We start from the raw sequence: 14,364 nt of genomic DNA on the forward strand, positions 1-14,364 counted from the left end.
ATATAATCTATTTAGGTCAGTCTTTTTGCATTACCATAAATTTTGGGTAAAGTTGCACGAGAAAAAGGATACAATCCGTTCACCCTTTACATTAAGTATTTAAAATGTTATTGCAACCCGCTTCTGGGTTCAATTATAGGGATGGCAGATTGTGTTTAATTGCATGGAATAAAAACTCTGGTATAACAACTGATCAAGATATACACACACGCACACACTTGCATGCCAGAACACTCACATAAATGCACACAAATGCAAGAAACCAGCTCCTTTTTGGCACCTGGTTCATTCTGTCTGCAAGAACACTGATCCCTCTGAAGTATATAATACTGTATATACACTGTGTGTCATTAGCAGACGCTCAGGGAAACCAGCTTCCCATCAAACGAGAGACCTCAATGAGAGTATGTGGAAAACAAGCAGGAATTAATATCTTCTGTGAGCCCTTAATGACGTATTATGTATAATATGGCCTAAGTTCAATCTACTTAAAGTGTCTGTGGATGGGAGCTAAAACATGTCATTCAATTTCCTCCTATCTACTGGTTTTGGATGTTTAAGGATAAGCCTTATTAATCTGTGGATAGAGGATCAAACAGATCATTCGTCCCAACTGTAGGAAAAGCGAAACATTTCATAATCATGTTTTGTTTATAGCAGCTATGGAAGAGAAACATCTCTCTTCCCCAAAATTCTTCATTTTGACACGTCAAGAATCTGCCCCTCAGGTTGCAGGTAGAAGGAGACCATATGAAGTAGGGCTACACAGACTTGATCAACTTGTAAAACAAATTCCATTCTTTATATTTTGAAAACAAATCAAGTTGACATTTTCCAATAATTGGACATTTTTAATAGGTTGAAATACTCTATGGTGGCCCAAATGGAAGGTCAGGGACCTGAGTATAGTACCTTTGAAAAAAAGCTGTCCTGAGAGCCATCTGAGTCCTTCATTCTGCAATAGGTGGTAGAATGAGACCAGACTATTTCAGACTATACTGGTCAACATGACAAAAACACAGTCCGACACAAGCCCAGTCTGGTCCTCGCCATGGCAACTCATTTAAGCGCCACCAAACATTGACGTTCCAGTTCGCCTGGCTAAACATCTGTGCTGATGCTGCAGCTGCGTTGAAACATTTCCCTCATGGTGACTGAGCGGGCGAGGTTTGGTTTACGATAGTTTGAAATGTTTACAGGCACTGGCAGGTCCAGATCCTGCTGCTGGACGCTCCGATAGCTGATCCGGTCGCCTCCGTTCCTCAACCCATCTGGCTGGTGGTGGATCTGCGGCTGAGGGGGCTGGAGGTAGAAAGGCATCTCATAGTGAGTACAGGACGGACAGAAGGTCTGGGACCGTGTCAGTTTCCTGGCCAGCGGCGGGGTGGAGAAAAGGGCAGGGCCATTTGGGATGGAGGAGGCGGCGGCCGTCGCCGCCACAATGTTGTGATTGGAGTGGACCGGCGGGAGGCGGGAAGTGACGGCAAAGTCTGGCTCCTCCTCCTCCGACTCCGATTCTTCCTTCTTACAGCAATAATACTGGTGGTGAAGGAGGAAAGAGATGGAGTCAGTTTAAAAAAAAAAAAAAAGTGAATTGTAACAGAGAAAGAGCTCCATATGAATACTCTACTCCATGTTCCATGAAGTGTTTTTTTTTTTTTAACCTGAATAGGTTCTTTAATATGTGCATATTTTTGTTCTCCAAAGCCTTAAGCAGAGAATTTGTGATTGCTATTTATGGACCAGAAAAGCCTTACAATTCACTCCTGGCATATTCCCAACTAATATTAAGCCCTAATTTGGGGATTATATTTGATCCAAGGAACTGTCGTCAGCTCAAAGTGGAAAGGATCTCTTAATTTCCCTCTAGCCATGTTATCTCATTTCCCAATGATATTGGCAAATTGACCACATTTGCACAGTGCTTTTATCCTGGAAGCTTCTCACGTCACCTCTTCAGTCAATTGTTCATATTCATTCACCACACAAGCCATCGTACTGTCTATATAACATATTCAGAGGGGGAAATGAAGGATCAATGCTCTCTCCCTTTCCTTCTCTCTCTCAAGGGTAGTGAGTCACTATTGAAATACACACATCAAAATGATTACAATATCATTGAAATGTTCACCCGTCGCTGCGAGTCACTTCAGAAAGTAAAAACTCTGAGGGGAAAACGACAAAATATTGGCATATGACACATCAAGTTTAAATCCTCATCCAAACAATACAAAAAATTGAGGACCTTTACAAGGAAGGTCTGCTTCAGAGAAAAGAACAGCTGAAAGATCTGGCTGCTATCAGCGTGCTGGATCATAGCAGACATGCAGGAAGTTGACTGCAGGGACAAATTCTGGTATGAATAGAAGAACAAGCAACAGGGAGGACAGAAACCCTGAGAATAATGTCAAGCAAATCCCATTCAAGAACTTCAAAACGCTTCTCAAAACAAATTTGACTCTAAATCTTTTTTGTGCTTCATCATGTTCAAAGTCAACAGATGTCTTCCAACAGATTTTATAGCACTTCTTGCCTCTTTCTGCTGACAAGCTTTACAGAGATGCAGATTGTCTTTTCCAGCATGTTTTTTTTTTCCCACTTTACAATAGTGCAACAACTCCACAGACCTGGTTTGCTGATATGGCATTATTCAGCTTGATAGACTGGCCAACTGGACTGTGTTGAACCCTACTTATTCAATGTAGGATTAACAAAAAAAAATCTTTCTGATGGCTATTTCAAGTATTGAATTTATCAAGTTTGTATCAAAACATTTGCATCCTATCACACTTGTATTGCACATTAGCGGACATGTGTTATTGAATTTCAGTCCAGTTTTGACAGTCCACCTCTTTCAACCACCATTAAGCCACATTATTGGAATGAATATTCAAATGAAAGGATTTTTTTGAAGCACGCAAACGCTTCCATGGTAGCTTGTTCCCCTGAAAATCAACTCTGTGTCCAACTGCATTCAGCCATTTGTCCAATAACTATTTCAGTTTTCAATGTCCTCATATAAACTATGTGCAGCTTTAAATTTCATCTGCATTTTTTAGAATCAACAAAAACTGACCTCAACAGTTTTAATTAAAAAAAAAAAAAAAAGGAGAGATTCCTTTTGGTATAAAAGTTTGCTTTCTTTAATTGTTCCCTTTGCAGACTGATTTTTCAAATATGTGCAAAATAAGAAAATAAATCACAGTGCATTCATTTAGCTAAGAACCCTGAACTCTACCAGTGTAGAAAAGTTGGACTTGCCAGTTGTTTGTGCTTGTATAACAGTGAGAAAAAAAGACAGGTTATGAAGCTCAGAGTGTGCTTCAAGATGTATTTTTTTCTTAATGGGAGTCAGAAAAATGTCAACTCCCAGTGAGTCATAAATGGATCCTAACACTCTATCGTAACGTCCGCACGAAAGCTAGTGCTTGTTGCATCATGGTGGTGGTATTTTTACCTCCCGAGAACAACAAAGACGTTCTGCAGCGGGGAAATGTTAATACTAACCCTATCTATCTGGCTGTCTTCGGCCCATGCTGCCTTTACACCAAACACAGCAATTTATTTGAAAGTAGATCTGAATCCTCCTTTGTAGACTGTTCAGGTAAGCAATGGGATCTTAATGGGAGCAGTACTTCCACAAGTGGTACTGAATGAGCGGTCACTCTCACTTTTGTTTTAATTAAAGTAAAACCTACAAGTGTCATCATCATCATACCACACAAGTTAATTTTAATCTGTCTAATATTTATCACTTTTTACACGCATCATACATTTTGTTTAAACTGCATGTGTGTTTGTACTCCTTCCTGAAACTGACAGGTCCTGCACCTAAGTGTTTCAGCTTTGAGTAATTTTCCTCTCAATTTTTTTGTTCATTTAAGAAAAAAAAAAAAAAAAAAATGGGGGGGGTGCATAGTCATTACAGGTGTCTGAATTTCATCTTAAGTACTCAAGTAATTTCTGCAAATCAGAAAGTGAAAGAAATTAGAAATGAAGGATCCACTTTCTGCACTTCTAAAGAGGTTAATTTTGTTTGACATTTGACAAAATAACTAATGACTAAACTTCACTCTCATGTAACCTTTAACCTATCAAACTCTTTAAAGTGGTTTGGGTTATTGAGATAGGTATAGATTGCCAATATTTATCAAAATTATGAACATTGATAATACTTGTGCTTAAATGTTTTCATAATAACATAAACAGTATTATTTATTGCCATATTTAAAGATATGCACAGTGCATGTTACAGTATGATAATTTTGAAAACTACATCCAAAAAGCCTCTGGCTTTCCAAAAAGCCAAAGGTTACTTTGCAGTATGGAGAAAAAGAAGAAAGAAAAGAAAAAGAAAAAAATATCACCACATCTTCAGGTATTTCTCACCTTTTTAAGTGCAGTTTTAAGATAAAAAGGCATTAAAACATGAACTGTGTCGTTTAATGCCCAAGTGTTGCCCAAGTGTAGTTTGGGTCAATGTTATATGGAATACAAATATCATATAGATATGTGGGATTATATTTTTATTTTTTAACTTTAACAAGTCCTCAGAAAAAATAACAAAAAGATTTCAAATGTCTTTTATCCAATCCAATCCAATCCACTTTATTTATATAGCACATTTTAAAAACGAAGCGTTTACAAAGTGCTTCACATACTGCACATAAAACTAAACAGTCCAACACTAAATAAGAATAAAACCATAGAATAAAAATCAAAACAGATGAAAAACTACAAACACATTAAGAAACTACAAATAAGAATAAAACAATTCAAAAGAATAAATAGAAAAATAAAGAGGTTATAACAAAAGCAAATTTCATAGTTAAATCTTGTAATGTTACAGAATTTTAATGAATGCCCTATCAATGGATAAATGTCGATTTCAGTCTGGCATTTTGGAACATTTTGTTTTTGCTCTGAACATCGTGCTGCATCATACTGAATGCACTTTCAAAAGTCATACACCTATGTATATGATATGCTGCACATCAGGACAAAAACCTGTATAACAATCTGATGGAATTACAAGAGGTGTATGTTCAAGCTGCCACTCACTGTGATGCAGGCTCATGTCAAAAAGATTTGCAATGCTTTTCGAAGGGCCGAGCAGTGAAATTATTTCAGGGGATTACTTCACTGTGACACAGATATGTGAAATGGAATTGCAGTGATGCTCCCCAGTCATGTTATTACTGTAATTTTTCCACCTAATTGGAGTTAGTCAAGCATGAAAAGAGAAAACAGCTCATTTAACCCAATTTCATTTCCATTGCGTTCACAGTACACCTGCCCAAGACCAGTGAACTAAATATCAGAGCCAAACGTCACAGAAAGAGAGACAACATGAGATGCTATTTTTATTATTTTACCTCCTTGAAATAACTTGACCAGAAGAATTGACCTATGTAGTTAACGTGATATACACATGATTACATGTTTATCTTTAGGACTTTCTAGAGTAGACTGGATCCAGACTGCGAACGACAAGCGTCTGAAACGTGTTAGATCCAACCTGCTGGTGTGAGCAATAGTAGGAGTAAATGCAAATGTCTATTGAATTTCTCACCATCCTGTAACACTCCTATTTTGGATATTTTCATCAATGCATTTACTGTATAGTCCAGTAAAAACCTTCCTTTGCTTAGATAGCCACCAGGCCAAAGTGGGAAGCAATAATCCGAAAGTATTGACGTCCATATATATTAATTTCTTTTAAATTAGCAGTGTGCAAACTCTGGATTGAAAAAAGCTTTGCATGCGCTTCATGAAGCTTTGCTAGAGGCAGGGCTGCAATATCAGTCACTGCTACAATAATTACCATGACATTTTGCACAAACATCTAGAGAATGATTTCTAATGACTTTTGTGATCCCCTGATTTAATTTCAAGCGCCACCAGGAGGTTTACATACAATATGTATCTTTTATTACCATTAAATCTGAGCCACAAATTCATGTCGTGCTTGGAATGAATTGCAATTATTTGGTGTCTCAAAGTGCTTTTCTTGCCATTTAATCCAATCAAAATACTTAAAAATTTGTGACTGAACAGCAGCAAACCTGATGTCCTGACGGCTTCAGACAATAACATTTGTTGTCAATGCAGATGTGATGTATTCCACCGAAGTAGAACATCAGTTACCAGAATATAAAGTTGTTTTTGCTGCAATCTCCATTTTGGGAGTCTATATCATCGGTTACCCATTTCAAAACAAACTACTTTTTAAAGATCTAACTAATAAATCTAATCAATTGCTGATTTTCAGTCACTTAGCAACACTAATCAGAGGTAAGAGGTCAGATTTAAAATCGAGTACCACCACAAAAGACTTTATTTTTTCTATGCCGAACCAAAATTTGTGTAATCCCAATTTTATTGATGAAACAAAATGATTTTTTTGTTGTTGTTGTTGGTTGTAAGTTGTTAACATTTAATCTTAAATAATATGAAACTAATGTAACATAAAACTGAGATTTGATGAAGTTTGGTAGGACTTTTTCCATCCTTCTCTAAAAGTCATTCATTTTCTGAGCTGTGCTAAAATTGTGTTTCAAACGTGATATCTGAAAGCTGCTCCAAACTGTGCAAAATGAATAAAGATATAACTCGTGTGGACGACTCTGCAGCCTTGACAAGCACGCACTGCTGCGCCGCTCTTTGAGAAAGAGTCCTTCTCATCTTTGGTAATTGACAGTCATCACCACAGTTTTGCAGAATAAAGAAGCCATACATTACTATTTTACAGAATTGCATGGCTGTCAACGGAGTGTGATATAGAAGAACATCTCATTATCTGCACTCTGCAAACCTTCAAAGGAAAGAAATTAATGTATAAGATAATGTAGGAGTGACCTCACCTGTAGCCTACAGTAGCACAGTACTGCGATGATAAGGAGTAATATTACTGTAGCTAGAATTCCTCCAGTGATGACCACTGTCCCGGCTGTCATTCGAAAGGCTCTCCATCAACACCCTGCGAGAAGAAAAATGAGGGAGGAATGGGAGCAGAGAGATAAAAATGAGGATAGTAGGATAGCAGGGAATAAGTGAAAGAAATGGAGGAGGAAAAATGCATACAACTCATCAGTACAGTGGCTTCATTAAGTAGATTATAACTGTGTGTCATCTCAGTGGTGCTTATTGAATTATCCGGCAGCGAGGAGACATGTAATAGAATTATCCTGCAAGTGGTGCTCATAATATAGACAGGATCTCCAGACTGGTACCCATCCAAAGAAGAAGTGTGTGAGAGAGGAGGGAATCAGCATTCAACAGCAGGACGGTGATAAAATGAGATGCAGCAATGACAGGAGAGCAAGAGGCAAATCGCGCAAGAGATGGATAGAGATACAACAAAAACACAGGGTGCATGAAAATGAAGAGGAGTGTGTGTGGGAGGAGGAGGAAATAATGGTGGAACAATGACAAAGTAAAAAAGGGTATCTGTGAAGGAGAAAAAGAATGCAAGCAATGAAAAAAGGAATAATTTTCTATTTGTACATGTAAAGCCTGATGCAATGCCGGTGGTTCAATGCATTTAACCGAAAACCACTCCTGAGGACATAAACAGTCGACATGGGATGTAATAATAAAGCTGCAAACAACCATTTACAATACCCCATTGTGGCATCTGTGCAAGTAGCAGCCCACAGGCAAATAAAAAGAATAAAATGTCTATAAATATGGATATACATAACATCATTTTTCAGTTTCAGGATTGCAATTACCATATTGATATAAAGTTTATAGCTCAATGTTTGAGGGTGCACTTTTTAAAAGTCACAATGAAACAGCTGTTATTTTCAGAGTAACGCTTTTCTCAATGGACATGGACCGTCTACATTTACCGTAATGCTGAAAGCAATGAAACAGATTAATTTCATGAGTAAAATTTGCAAACAAGGTGACCAAGATATTTTATATTTCGCCAGGATTTAGCGATGAGCTGGCAGAACGGAAAACAGACCCCAGCACAGAAACAGAATCACATGAGGTACAGTACAAAGCAGACGGGGGGAAACGATCAAGACCTTTGTTGCTGACGTCAATGGAATTACTCGAGTGCAGGGCTGCGAGTGAATTTTGATAGATGATAAGTGAAGATGTTGGCCGTGAGCCTTGAGCTTGTATTGATCAAGCTCTGCCAAATCGCAGTGCACATCTACATTCATTATCATGGGGATTGATCAATGCAGCTTTAGGTTGAGCATGCTTTCCATTTGACTGACGCACACATTCTACATTGTCCAATGAAAAGTTAAACTGTTTAAGTTGATGTACATTGGTAGATTGCACAAAAACATGGAACAATCAATGTGGTTTATTGAACACCTTTTGTTATAGCCTTTGGCCTGTAGAGCAGGGTGAGGCAATAAAATATCACAAGGGGAAATTATAAAAACTCAGGATTACTTTGGAGGGTTGGGGCCCAAGTTAAACTATGCTTGGGCCTCAACCAATTACCAATAAACAAAGAAAAATATTATAAAACATTATTTTTAGTGGAAGATCAAAAGCGTGTGATGATTGCAAGGTGTTTGCAAAGATCTACATTATTTTTTAAGCATGAAGCTTTAACAAGTCCCCGTCAACAAATGTCTTTTACAGCCTTTGGATCAGCTGGGAACATCTTTATCGTCGAATGTGAAAATACAACAAATCTGAGATCGAACAGAAATGTCCTACTGAGGTTGAATTATTATGAGAGCAGCTCGAGTTTAAAGTTAATGAGCTGTTCCACTTCCTTCATGGAAGCAGTGCCATGTCTATCGAGGTTAGATAGAGTAGATACAAGTACGCGTGGATCATGTACACAAATATTCATGTGGTTACTGATGTATCTTTGACATCGTGCAGGAGGAACAAGGACAAGAGAGGTCATCTGTGGCCGACAGGCTGTACAACGGTCAACGTGCTCTGGAGGGAGTCGACTTCCAGGGACAGATATTCATTTTACATCTGCTGATTTTGCACTGTAAACCCATAATTGTAACATTAGTCAAATCTAAACGTTTACACATATGTTCTATGATCTTAATTTTGGTGTATAAACGGGGATATTAAGTAAATAAATTTTTTTTTTAATTATATTCCAATAAAGATGTGCATGTTTAAGTAGGTAATTAAAAAGCTGAAAAGATCTACTCAAAGATAAGGGATATTACTGAGAAATACAGTTAAAAATGAAATATGATTGTGAAAAGTATATTCCTTCTAGCTGATAATGCTGCATTCCTTCTTTTATGGTGCTTTTTCTTTTTCAAATCCCACTGCTGAGAGTTCACCACTGTGGGCGCTGCCCACTGCTCTTAGTCTGTGCAGTGAAGGTTAACTATGAACAGGATGGGTTAAATACAGAGAAATGATTTTCCCGAGGGGATAAATAAAGTATGTTTTCTTTCTTCTTTTCCCCTCTGCACTGGTGATGTCACATTATTGTACAAAAACATTATACATTTGCTATGTTTTCTCACAACAGTGTGAAAATAGACATGAAAAAGTTGTCATTCAGTCACCATGTTTGGGAAAAAATCTATATATTTGGAAAAACCCTGCAGGCACTTGACAGATGTGGACACGGGCCCCTTTGCCTTTATTACATCCACAATATGGATGTGTCATGAGACCACAGCAACACACTGTATTGTGGATAATTGCCTGAAACCAAAAATAGGCCAGCAGGCTTGTTGCTAAGCTATGACTCAATGGTGCACGCCATTATCAGCAGCAAGCGCGCTGCAGTATTGGTCTGTGTTGTCAAGATGTAACTCAAATGTGACGTGGACACACCTTAAAATAGAAACACTAAAAAAAGGACTGCGAAAGTTATGACACAAGATATGGATTACACTGAGCTAATCATTAATAAATAGTAATATAACAGATTCAATGTTTCTTTGACATTGACTTTACTCCGGTTTTATTATTTCACCACCTGGCCGAAATGATGTCCCAGCTCCTCACATTCAGCTTACTTTAGAGTGTATGAGAGAGTAGATTAGCTATTTACAGAGTCACCAGGCAGCTGTGACATTCTCAAACTTGAAACAACACCCAACCTCACTGAAATCCTTAGTGGGTAACTTAATTCAATCGTATTGCCTTTCATTATAATTTGACTCTCCTAGACGTTAGAATGGTGTTTCTACTGAAGCTACGATATCTGCGGTGGTGACAAACGGCAATCCACTCAAGGTGCAGTGCAACTGGACTCTAATCTGATCTGCAAGCCACGCAGATCAAATCAATGAAGGAGCAGCAACAAGTACACACAGTTTCAGCCTCAAACCATTTAGAAGGAAATGTTGTACAATCCTAACTGTCAGGAAAAAAAAACAACCCGCCACAAAGACCAAGTTTATATAAAGGTCCCACATTCTATAGCTTTTCAATAATTTCACATAGGTGTCAGAGGTCCAACAACATTATATTCAAAGTGTATTTCCCCAAAGCCAGCCTTGGTCTTGATTTTCAGCCAGTCTAAAAGTCCCTTTCGTGAGCTCTACTGAGGACAGACCGTTTCTGTGTCTATAACATTATACGTTAATGAGTTGTGTCTGATCACTACCTAAACTGTGTCTCTTTTCCAGTAGCATTTGTGAGGGGGGGTGGACAAACTGCGCCCTCTCGTAATTAAAGAGGGCAGACCTCACCTACCTGTGGGATGGTCAAAGGGGAGTATCTACTCTCAGGGAGCGATTATATCCCAGTTAATGTCATGAAGGGAAAATCTCTGATTCGCCTGTATGGCTAAACATTCAAGTTTGTATCTGTTAAAAATCAAAAGATTTAAAACGATTATTAAAGTTCACAGTAAATTTTGGCAAACTATCATAATTGTTAAGATTTGGTATATACGTACTATGTAAACATATTACAAGTATTAAAGCATGCATTTCAGAGATTAATGTAATATGCATACAACGGAGAGAATTTGGAACTGAATGAGGCTCACTTTAAAAAAACCTAGGTGTAAATGATCCAACATTGCAGGATTTCATATAAAGAAGCATCTGACTTTCACAGGAGAAGCATCAAGCAGACAACCGTTTTTATTGTCCAAGATTCTCCAACAACGTTCAGCGTTTAACCATAAGCTGCTACATGAGGCAAAGTATAAGTGTCATGTGAGTGTAGAGTTATTTTGAATTTCACTGTCAATACGTGTACCCTGCTTCACTGTATGACCTTTTTGTTCGGTTTTCTGGTGAACTGACTTTAATCACTATGGAGATTACTCTAACCCCCTTGCGGTAAAAATTATTTAGCAGTCAGGATGTGACATGCAACCTTCCCACTCCCTCAGGCAAATCACACCCCTCTTAGTTGCATTCCAAATGACAGCCTTTTAACGCAACAGTGTCCTTAAATAAGGCTGGCATGAGAGGCAACACAAATTTGGACGAACTTCACAGAGAGCCACATAACATAATCAAACAGTATACAATTCTAAATCACATATTCTAAATAATCATTATATGGATATGATTTGGTCCAAAAAGGGAAAAACTGATGTGGATTTACAAGAGATAAAATCAGGGTGTTTCCATCATGCCCTCGTGTGTTAAATGATTGGAGATTGACATCTGAGTGCACACAAATTATGAAAACACCTGACAAAGAGCACAAAACAAACGGGACAGGTAAATCAAAACTGTATATTCCTTACTTGAATTTCACTTTCATAGTTTATTGGAAAAGTAATTACAGTTATTACTATACACACACACAGTGTCACTCTCCAAATGAGCACATGCATGTACTGTATGTGTGTGTATTTATATATAGCGTAGTCATAGAGCTGGCTAGACAGGGTGTGTGTATCTTCTGAGGCTCCATTAATCAGATCAGTGTGAGAGGGACGTGTCGCAATGAGGCGATAAAAAGCGTTAATTACAACACACATAGACTCACACACAGGCACACACGGACACAAATTAAATCCAGACCCCGATTTTGAAATCGTATTAGAAAAATTCTAAGTTGTCCACTCAGCTGGTTTTGCTGGTGTTCCTTCCCAAGTATGTTACAGGAGCACATACAGGGGGAAAAGGTGCGGACGCACACAAGCACACACAAACACTCACATGTAATACTTTTAGCAGTAGCTAACCTGCTCAGACAATGGGCTTTGGAATAAATTGCCACGCTCAGATGAAACATGGCAGGGATCACAGCAGAGGTCTTGTTCGGAATAATGGCTGTTGACAGGCTTTCAGTTCAATGGGAGAGGAGTATGCACGAGGTGGTGGATTTGAGCTGTACACAAGAGACAATAACATGCCCTGAGAACAATGGGAAGAGCTCCATTACAACTGTAGCTGTCAAAGGGTGACTCCGCACACACGCCACCGTGCATAAACACTCACATGGCTCTTGAAGGAAATGAAAAAAGCCAAACAGTTAGGAAAAATTTGCATTTTCCAGTGAACATGCTTAGGAATTTATAAGTTTCCATAACAAGAACCTGTTTCAAATCTCAGGTACCCTTTTTGGTTTTCTGAAACAAAGCTTCAATTTGGCAACAGAAAAAAACAAAATGACCAATACTGACAAAGCTTACATACAAACATTTTTGTCCTCTGCAAATCCTGCATGAAACAATACAAATGTCAATGTAAATGTATTGTGCTGTCAGTTTGCAATCACTAGTAGGGTTAGGGTTTGTTAACCCTAACCCTACTTTTTGTTTCTTCTTCTTCTCAAGTTTCAGAGGCACAACACAGAAAATGCCTTCTAATAAAGTGTGAAGAAACGCCTCTCACCACAATAACAGCAGCTCAGTCTGTTTGTGCCACCTTTTAAAGTGTCTTACAAAAACAATCATTAACAATGGATGTGTAGACAGGCATTTTAAATCACACTGTGTGTTGTACATAAATTAGCATACACTCTTCTCAGTATCTTGACCAATACTCTTTTGATAGTGTTATTTTGTGTGTCTGTCAGACTTGATCCTCAGTCTAATAAAGACCAAGAGCACAAAAAGTCAAACCTATAGCTCGTGTTTAATTTGTTTTATACTGTATAGTCAGGTTGGTAGAAAACAGTGAGCTCTGTGGAAGAGAATTGTCTCAAAGTGTGATGCATGTGATGTATACACACATTGAAACATGGTCCATGATTGTTTTTATATCTTTCAGCAATCAAGGCTCGTCCTTTACATGAGAAATTCCTTCTTTTTATTTTTTTAATGTGCTTTATAAACAAAGAGTAGATAAGATGATGTGTGCTCCTTTTGTTTTGTAGCTGTACACTATGAAATTGTACACATGTCCTAATCAATCAAAATGATTCCCAACATGATAAATAGTGAGTGTTTTCCCTGTGTTGGTGGGTTAACCGTTTCTCCCAAATTTCAGGATCTATTTGGAACTAAGAATAGAATAGAATAGAAATAGAATAGCCCCATTTCCACCAACCTGATAGAAATGTGCAGATTTCAGATTCACAATAAAGTGTTACATGTGCCTAAAATAGATCATGTTCACTGGTACCAATAAAATTCAGAATATATTGTACACAAGTAACTCTGTGACAAGTTGATGTATGTCGCAGAAGGAAGGATCCAGCACCTCACAACACAAAGATGGATGAATCAATTTAGAATATAGATGGATGGATGATAATGTCACAAATAGACCATCACGTGGCGCTCTGCTGTCTCATACAGCCTGACACACAATGCACTGCTCCTCGAACTTAGACAGCCATGGCGCAGGGTTCAGGGGGAGGCTGGTTCCAGGTCAGAAGGGCTCTCTGTGACCTTCTTTGGGCAAAGCACACATTGATTTGCAATCCTCCAGCATGGAGGTTTATCAAACTTTTTGAGACAGATTGAGGAGCCTGATCATCGAGAAGACAGGAACCAATTGGGATGGTTTGGGCATCTGAATAAGATGCCCCTCTGTGATCTTCGGCCTGTCTGCCAGACAGTCCGACTGGGATGAAGCCCTGGGGGGTCAACCATGGATGGATGGATGAACGATATCCCCACCAGGTCAATAATTCACATCAGAAAGAAATTAATAAATATTATTTCTTACTCATACAATATTTTTATATCAGAACTAAGCTGTAATGTCAACTCAAATACCTTAACTAACATACTTCTGATTGGATTCCTCATTTTTACTTAAACCTTTTTACACTTGCGTCATCGACAGCATCCTGCCTAACCACACTGGCCCCGACCATGACATTACTCAATGCCCTCTTCCTGACTCACGCTGTTCCAGTTAGAAATTTCACCAGGCACACATAAATGTCTTTTACCACCGTTTCTTTATGTCCCTGCTTCCACCTCCAGGAATAATGACAGCACACACAGGCCTGAGGTAAAGCTCTCTTCTTTCCCCA

The 14,364-nt window shown here is 38.4% G+C and overlaps 1 protein-coding gene across 1 annotated transcript; it reads right to left on the reverse strand.

Moving 5' to 3' along the window:
• Nucleotides 1-1,101: 1,101 nt before the first annotated feature.
• Nucleotides 1,102-6,983, reverse strand: LOC308140130 (protein FAM163B-like; the record flags this gene model as incomplete). Its single annotated transcript, XM_080509808.1, has 2 exons — nucleotides 6,864-6,983; nucleotides 1,102-1,539 (listed from the first exon to the last, which is right to left on the reverse strand). Exons 1-2 carry the CDS (start codon nucleotides 6,954-6,956, stop codon nucleotides 1,102-1,104), a joined length of 531 nt encoding a protein of 176 aa, XP_080365934.1. The 5' UTR covers nucleotides 6,957-6,983.
• Nucleotides 6,984-14,364: the final 7,381 nt, after the last annotated feature.

This window comes from Blennius ocellaris (genome assembly GCF_963422515.1).
Source record: "Blennius ocellaris genome assembly, chromosome: 15".
In the NCBI taxonomy this organism is placed as follows: domain Eukaryota; kingdom Metazoa; phylum Chordata; class Actinopteri; order Blenniiformes; family Blenniidae; genus Blennius; species Blennius ocellaris.